This window comes from Giraffa tippelskirchi, chromosome 10, assembly GCF_054371585.1.
Source record: "Giraffa tippelskirchi isolate mGirTip1 chromosome 10, T2T-mGirTip1v1.2.pri, whole genome shotgun sequence".
Classification (NCBI taxonomy): Eukaryota; Metazoa; Chordata; class Mammalia; order Artiodactyla; family Giraffidae; genus Giraffa; species Giraffa tippelskirchi.
Genome location: NC_137284.1, coordinates 99499888 through 99508616, shown reverse-complemented (window position 1 = coordinate 99508616; position 8729 = coordinate 99499888). Strand labels below are relative to the sequence as shown.

Sequence of the window (8729 nt, the reverse complement as noted above, 5' to 3'; positions counted from 1 at the left end):
TGGTTTTTTGAACAGATGAAATTCCTGGATATTATTGCTAACCCTAGAAGGAAGATGTGTCCAATGTACATCTTCTCCAATTTTGATAACATTACTGTAAATTACTCTTGTCCTAGAGAGTCGGGGAATGAGTTTATTCTAGCTTTCTACAAATTTTGCATTTCACTTCGATGAATAAAGAGCAAAAGTTATCTGAAGTACACTGTATCTGCAAATTATTTTATAGCTGTTATTCTTGGCTCATCAGATTAAACTGCAATCAGAACATCTCCTTTGTAAATGGAGAGTTGTCAGCTTTTTACTTCCGACCACAAGTTTATCTCTCCACAGAAGTCATCTGTGGAGGAGAAATTTGCCCTGTAATAGCTGGGGCTTGAGACCAGGGCCAGGGAATCCTCAAGGGTGTCACCCTTTTCCTGGATGCCTCTTGAGTCTTCGCGCAGCTTCAACAGGTTTTTCCTGTCTGGGATCCTGTTTGACCAACAGAAACAAAGAACTGAAAAACAGAATAAAGACTTCTTTAGAGCCAGAGATGAAGAGATTAACCGCTCAGCTAGGGGTCAGGGTTTCAAAACTGCTTTCTGTATTCTATCAGGAAAGTGATACTTTTTCATTTTGCATTGTCCACCGTGAAGGCTTCCACTTCCTTCAAGGCATTTCCATAATGTCAGTGGGTCTGGGGCAGGAGTGGGGAGAGGGATGGGGTGACTCTGAGTGGGGGGCACTCTTGGGCAGCCAGGGAATAGCCAACTCCCTCCTTCCCCTGGGAGGACACTCCCACCCCACCCCGCCCAGCAACAACCCTGTAGGGCTTTGGCCTCCTGACCCAGACAGAGCCGGGCGCGAGGCACCCGGAGGCCGAGCCCGGGTCGCACCGCCCCCAGCCTCGGGGCAGAGAGCCAAGAGTTCGAGGCCTCCCTGATCCGGATATGATGAAAAGGCGCCACAGAGGGAGAATCGTTTCTGGAGTGCAGGAGTGGTGGAAGAGGGAGAGAGAGGCAAAGGGGCAAGAGTCCCCTCGGAGGGGAACCGGCCGGGCAGAGCTGACTGGAAAGAGGGGGCGGAGAGCACGGAGTCAGAGGAGCGGCTGCCGCTGTTGCCGCCACTGAGGTGTCTGCTGAGCGGGACGGAGGCTGGGAGGGACACCCAGAGGCGGCTGCCGCCGTCAAGCCACCGCGACCTGCGGCCCCTGCCGGAGCCTCACTAACTTTCCGAGGCGGAAGAGGAGGAGGAGGAAAGGGCTTTGAGTGTGTTGGGGGGATGCCGAGGTAGGTGGCGGTGCTCTTGGCGGGAGGAGGAGGGGTCTGATCCCCTCCCCGAGCTGCTCCCAAATCCGATCTTCCTTCCAGCGCCTCCCCCTTGAGTGCCCCCCTTCTATCTGCTAGGACTCGCTGCTGTCAACTTGCTGGGTAACAGTTTTCCTCCCGGGTTTCAAATCAAAACTTCCCCGGGGCGGGGTTTGGGGAAGGGAAGCAGAGGGGGAGGGAATGTCCCGCAGGGGTGGTGTGCTCTTCTCTCAAAACACTTTTTTTTTTTTTTTTTTCAATCCCCGCCAGAAGCATTCAGTTCCCTGCACCCAACACCTCCCAGCCCCTGGTGCATCGACCCCGAAGGGCGGCGAGCTAGGCGGAGGCGCGGCGAGGGCTCAGTGGAGCGGCCCATGTCCGGCGCGGGCGAAGCCCTGGCTCCCGGGCCCCAGCGCGGGGCTGAGGCTGGCGGTGGCCGGCTGGGCACCCCAGCCCAGGGTGAGTGCCGCTTGCAAGTTGCAAGCTCCTTTGTCATTGTTGCATTTTAAAATCTGTTCGCACATTTACTGCTTGGAATCTGTGTGTGGGGAATTGGTGCAAGGACTGAGCCTACCTCGTCGTAGTGAACTTTTGCATAGTTAGCATTATTCAAGCAAGTTCTCCAGGATCGCAGCCTCAGATCAACAACCGGATAAGAGGGCGGGATCCGCTGGTCTCTCCACTCCCCCTTCCTTTGGCTGCCGAGAAACTGGATGACAGGATCACTTCTTTCTTAAACATATGCATTTCAGGGCCTAAGACCCAACCGTGGGGGCTCCGAAGCGCTTCCCTACCACTTAAGTTCTGTGTCTTCAGCAGATCCAGGACTGCCGCTGCTTTCTGAGAAACCTGCCCTCTCCTTTCATCTTTCTATTTCTTGTGGGCTTCTCTGCAGCTTTGATAATCTAGGTTTCTGTGACCAATTGCTTTGGAGTGGCTCACGCATATGCTTTCAATAACTGTTTTTGTTTTGAAATAAACAGGCTTCAAAAGAAATGCTTTCCAAGAATGAATTAGCTCTTTGTGTTCATCCAAGCTGTAAACAAATACAGTCTGTAAAAAAAAAAAAAAAAAAGAGTACTCCTGTTCCTGGGAAACTTCCATAAGAAGCTTATACACAAATCAGAGAGGATCTTCTCTTGAAAGTAACATACTTCAGGTTTTCATTGGTGACAGAGAGAAAGGATCTTAATCTGATGTATCTTCCTCTTAGTGTGACTCTGCTTTAAAGGGTTCTGGCTCATATAAACCAAATAATTTTCCAGGGTTCAGAAACCTATTTTTAAATCTTGATTTCAAACCTGATATACCCCCCAACCCCCATCCTTAAGAATAATATCATGAGCTTCTTGGGATTCTTTTTGTTAAGGCAGTAAAAAGTGGAAGAGAAGTTAGTGTTGAACCCACAGTAGGTAAAAGCAGAAAACATCCATGGCTAAATTAAAATGTTCTGGCATTCAAAGGCTGTTAAATTGAATTATGTTTATCATTGTTTTTTTGCTTCTAAACAGTGAGTCATTTTTTATAAATAGAGAAAATCAGAACTAGAATGATACACACGTTTTCCCAGAAGCAGCCCATGTTCCACACATTTTATTGCCAAAGCAATTGTTTTCTTGTCATTAGGCATGTCCTCAGTAGTCATATGGTCTCCTTGATGGGTTGTTCAGGTTCACACTTGAGCTGTTAATCACTAGTGTTAACAAATGCTTACGTCAAAAATCAAGCTCAAACACACTAGAAAAACAATTGACTTAGAACTAGTGATATCTGCAATGTCCAAATTTAAAAATATACATTTTAAAGTCAGTAGGAGTGATACCTAATCCACCTGTGCAGATGTTATGCTGTAAGGTATCACATGATATGTTTTTCAGAAGCCAACCTCTAGAATGTTCTGAAGAAAACTGTGGACTGGATGTAACACATTATCAGTGTGGAAACTCTTGGGTTATGTTTTACCTGAAAATTGACTCAGCCTCAGCAGCATTTTTGTTTGTTTAGTTTTTTAAATTAGTTTACTTCAACTTGCCGCATCCTTTAAATAGGGATCAATTTAATTGTGAATGTAATAGAAAGTTAAGTTTTTTACAAAATAAAATCTTCAGAATCTTGTTAAAAGGTTGTATCTCAAACAAGCAGATCTCATAAGATGAAGGAAAAAAGTTTTGGATTAAGTGGGCAGGGAGAAAATTGTAGGTAGCTGCCATGGTTAGGGTGGTTTTGTTGGTAAAGATGCTAGTGAAGAACCTTCGCCTGCAGGCCACACTTCTCTAAACTCTTTCTCAAGTTCTTTCATCCTCGTCCTTCTGTCCTTGGATTCTTGATCATCTTTTCAGAAGAATAATTGAATAATACTCTGGTAAGATATGGCTGCTTAGTTAATAGAAACCTAATTTTAAAGCTTTATATATTAAAATCAGTGAGAAAAATGAAATGTTCTATGAAAGTTAGTAGAAAATGTCTTTTCATGAAGGAGAAGGATAAAATCAAGTCTTCTCCTGCAAACAAAATTAAATATATATGTGTGTTAATATGCATATGCATATATATATGTGTGTGTATGTAAAGACATATAACCTGTACATGTATTATTGTGTTGTGATGAGCTATGTGTACTACTAACTGAAGGCATAAAAAGTTAAAGTTGAAACTTAATTTGGGGGTGTCTCTAGTCTGAACTCCCCATCAAATCTAGGATTTCTTTCTACATTTTTTCAGGTGGTTAAATGCCTACAGTGTAGCACATTCTGCTTATCAGCATTCATATTGATAGTTATGAAAGTTTTTCATGTTGAGAACAAGGTCTGTCTCTTTACAACTTCTCCCCTTTGGCTGTGATTCTTCTCCAAGCACAGTTCTGTTGCTCTGAAAGCATTAAAAATCTTATTTGTGCATTTTGAAAATTGTTACGGACAAGATGGGATAAACTCATATGCCCCATGCTGTCAGAAGGAACCAAGATGGGTGTGGGAAGATAGGGAGCAGTGGGGACTGAGGACCCCTGGAGAGCTCTGGGCCCAGGAGGCAGTGCTTCTCAGTCCAGCTCACTGTTGCCACTTGGGTTTAATATCTTCCAGTGTTTCAAGAGATACTGGAAATATGGATTTTTATGTATCATCACTCCCTTTTAAAAGTTGGCAGCTAATTAAATCCAATTTTTATCCAGGCCAAACAAAACAACCACACCTGCAGGCTGGAAATGGCTCCAAACCAGCTGATTTGTGATTTCTGTTATAGAAACTAGAAAGGAAATGTGAGATTTTAAACTATTTCCCTATTTATGGTGAACTTCTGAAAGACTGACTTGATTGGCCTTCTCACACAGAGTACCTGTGTAAGTGTCTTGAAAAGTGAAGGGTAGTTTGGGCCCAACTTCTTTTTGTTTTAAAAGAGAATGGATCTTGTATGCATGGTTCATCTAATTGTAATTTTTTTCTTTTTTGGGTCAAGCATCTTAAAATTCATTGTGCTATCAACCTAGATAGGCATTTGCTTTTTTGTGCACAGGTATTAGAATCCATATGATTAAAAGAGCCTTTTAATTAAATGCTTCCATGTTTGCTACTTGTAACTAGAAGGATCTTTAGAAATAACTTAGTCCAGTTGGCTAACTTTCTAGATGGGATGTCCAAAGAACTTAAGTGACTTGTCCAGGGTCTCATATACAGTCAGTAGAATCCAGGATGGAAGCACAAATTGTAAAATATATGTCATTGTGATAAATGTGGATTAAAGTAGAGAATCAATAGAACTTTCTTCCTACAGATGGGTGAATTGAAAATAATCAGCTTTGGATACTGTGAATCACTTTGCCTGTTCTGGTCCTTGCATCCCCCTCTCCCTCCCCCTTTGCGTTTGCCAAGATTTAGACTGTTGGACTGTGTGCTGGAATATTCTTTAATGTGATAATGTGTGATTTAATGCACTCTTCTCTCTTGGGAGAGTCCTCTGAGACTATTAGGCGGACTTTGCATAGCAGGATGCAAAATGCCAGTAAAGTTAATTAAAAATAATTTAAAATAGAAGCTAGGGAGAAAATCTTCAAGTTGAAATTACATAAGAGCTTTGACTTAGAAGCTTAGCTGACTTGTCAGGAATTTATAGTGGCTAATCAGATTTCCTTTATGGGAAGCCTGTTTATTTCAATTTATACCACGTATGCTTGTAATATCCATATTCTTGGACTTTTACCATATCGTTTTATCCTTTAAGAATGGCGTTTCTCAGAGTGTGGCATCTTTGGGCAAGTTCTATCTCTGGTCCTCAATCAGGGATGAAGTGCCTTGCAGGAGACATCTGGCAACCTCTGGAAACATGTTTGGTAGGGTGGGGTGGGTGCTCCTGGGATGCAGTGGGTAGAGGCCAGGGAGAACACTATACACATCTTACAATGCACACAATATGGTAGCCCCTCGCAACAAAGAATTATCTGGCCTGGAGTAACCATGGTGTTGAGATGCTATTCTAGTCTCAAGGCAACTGACATCTTTGGCTCCATTCTAGACTTAACAGAATCAGAATCTGGAGAGTAAGACTCTAGAATCTGCATTTTGGACAATCTCTAGGTGCTTTTTATCTCTAGTTGAGAATCATTGTTTTAGAGGCTTTTGATTTTTAAAAAGTCTTTTTGTTTTTTATAGAAAGCCTTAAAAAAATTGTGAGAAACGTCTCCTTTTCAAGTTCCAAACTTTAAATCATATTACTCCACGTGTACTGTCTCTTAGAGCTCGCCAGCATTTTTATCCCATATCCCAGTTAGTGAACTGAACTGAACTGAGGCCTGAGTCTTCATCCTCAAAAAAGTTTCCTGTCAAGATTATGTATACTATTGTACAAATATATGTGAATATTAGAAAAGAAATATATAAATACAGGTTGAAAAGAATGAGATCAAAATAAGTCAATAAATAGATCTTTTAATATTTTGTTCTACCGCCTCAGTAGATATTTTTGTCCCGTCATCCTAGACTTCCTTCTCTCTAGGGATCGCAGCATTTTTATGGAATAATAAGGAAAGAAGTCTCTAATTTTCACATGATCTGTATTCACTTGTGAGTTAGATTTTTGAAATCTGGATTATCCTTTCTCATAAAAACAATGATAAATTATGTTTAGCTCAATAATCTCAGAAAGATGGTTGAAAATTTTATTAAATGTTATTGATAAATTAGAACATACTCTTAATGAGACTGGCAACCACATACAGGTAATTAAGAAAAAGGTGAGTGAAACAGTTTCAGTACAGGTGCTTGAGAGAATAGGCTTAACTGGAAAACTATAAGAAGCCTTGTCTAGATCTGGAAGAGGATTTGGGGGCATTTCAAGCACTGTAGACCTTATGCTACAAATCCTTTTTCGCTTAAAGGAACTAATGTTCATTTTGTAAGTTTAGAGAAATGCAAGCCTTATCAGCTTGACATAGTCATGTTCCCTCTGCTAAGAAAAAGAATCAAATGCATCAGAGGAGGAGTAACTGGGAGAAACCTTAAGAAGGGAGGGAGGAAGGAAGTGGTTAAAATGATATGACTATAAATTTAAGAAAATGTTTGGAGAGCTTGAATTGTTTGAGCTGAAAACTGCGAATAAAGTTCTGAGGGACAATGCGGTATGAGCTGGATAGGACTGTGTTAAGGAAGGAGATAATAGCACAAAATCTTGAGATAGGCAGGGAGCATTGTTGACTTTGAAGTAGTCTCTAGTACATATTTGTGGAATAAATGATTGGGTAAATGGAGGGCTTGGTTGCTGTCCAGAACAAGTGTGAGTCATGGCAACAAATGGCAAAGAATAGAAATAGTTTGGGGTCAGGATGGAGGATGGGAATAGGGAAAGCATTTATTAATATATGTTTGTGTTTGTAATTCAGGGTAATTTCATAGTGATTTTCATCCCTACCATACCCTTTTTGTTTGTCCTCACATTGTTTATTTCTGCCTTACTCAGTTGCTCTGTGTGTGTGTGTATATATATATATATATATATATACACACACACCCACAATATATATAATAGAGATGATGCTTCGTGACAGATACAGAGAGAAAAATTGATGAATGAAATCTGAGGCTTGCAGTATATTGGAGAAATACATTTACACATACTTATAAAGAAGATGGAAAGGTGCTATAGAGAGACACAAAGCAAGTGATGGCAAACAACATGGGAGAGAGATAGCATCTCTATCTGGGGCATTTGGAAAACTCAAAAAAACCTTTTGATTTGAGTTGGACCAAGAATCATAGTCAAACTCCACAAGATTTGTGGAGATAGATGTGAAAAGCAAGATGTGTTACAGAATGTGAAGGACTTCACTACCAGCATTGTATGAGCTCTATTAAGGAGCTGAGAATAAGGTAAAGTTGTAAAGATAAGCTAAAGTAATTTTGGGCAGGTCCTTCATTCTCCTGAGAGGAATTTGTATATCCTTTCTGTAGGCAGTAGTGAGCCATTGAAAGTTCTTGATAAGGGTAAGCATAGGGCAAAATTGGTGTTTTTAGAAAATAAATCTGGTGGCAGTTCAGAGGATGATTTTGAAGGGAGAGGCAAGAGTGAAGGTCGTGACTTTGCAGAAGGATTTTACAATAGCCTGACAAAAGATGAGAGGAGTACCAGTGGGAGTGGAATTGAGACTATGGATTTAAGAACAGTAGCAAAAGTAGGACAGTGCTCTACCTTGCTGTGAGAGAATGTTAAGGGCATTGATTTTTACTTACTCATTTTTGAATCTCCTAAAACTAGGCACAGTGTCCAGTTTTGTTCAATGGCATTTATGTGGTTGGGCAAAATACTTAATATGGGAGGTGGTGGAAAGATAGAAATTTAAGGTAATTCATAGGTTTGCTTTGTAACCTGAGTGGAAACATAGGAGGAGTTAAGTCTTTTTTTGATCACGTTGGTTCCATGGAAATTACCCCTAAGCCAGGATCGCCAGTAGGCCACTGAAAAAGAGAATCTGTCACTAGGAGAGTGGTGAGGGTCAGGCTTACAGACTAAGAGTTTACCACCAAGTAGCTGATGGATGGGCACAAGAGTGAGAGGGTATTTGAGGACCGGATTTAGGGGAATGGCTACCTTTTTGGGAGAAGAAGGAAAAGAATACAGAGAGAGAGTTTATAGAATTGGTCACAGAAATGTTAGATATTTAGGGGCCATGGAAGATGAGAAGAGCTGTAGTTTGTTAGAAGCAGGGTGTAGAGAGGGCTGCTTTTGGATGGGGAATTTTGATCATGTCTATCACACACTAATGGAAAGATAGCCATGGGATAGAAAAAAAAAATGATGAAAGAGCCTGGGGTGTAACCGCAGTGCAGTGGGTGTTTGTAATTGAAAGGGTAAAATCTTGGGAAGGAAGGGGATTATAAGACAAGTCTTTGGAAAGTTGGGAATGTTCCCCTTTGAGATGGGGATAGGAGAAAAGGATGAGTGATCATCTAGAGAAAA

General features: G+C 41.4%; 1 protein-coding gene and 1 long non-coding RNA gene across 6 annotated transcripts in view; one reads left to right on the top strand and one right to left on the bottom strand.

The window, feature by feature from the left end:
- Window positions 1-200: 200 nt before the first annotated feature.
- Window positions 201-5717, bottom strand: LOC145524872 (uncharacterized). The gene is made up of 3 exons (XR_014067906.1): window positions 5481-5717; window positions 1861-3787; window positions 201-496 (listed from the first exon to the last, which is right to left on the bottom strand). It is a non-coding gene; the product is annotated as an uncharacterized LOC145524872 (long non-coding RNA).
- MDFIC (MyoD family inhibitor domain containing) overlaps window positions 930-8729 on the top strand; it is a 97230-nt gene continuing 89430 nt past the window's right edge. For 2 of the 5 annotated variants that reach the window (XM_081537924.1, XM_081537928.1), the window contains exons 1-2: window positions 930-1268; window positions 1557-1745. In XM_081537924.1, the coding sequence (XP_081394050.1) occupies window positions 1661-1745 (85 nt within the window). In that variant the 5' untranslated portion in view covers window positions 930-1268; window positions 1557-1660. Of the gene's footprint in view, window positions 1410-1556; window positions 1746-8729 lie in introns of all 5 variants that reach the window. The other 3 variants (XM_081537925.1, XM_081537927.1, XM_081537926.1) reach the window with 3 other exon arrangements.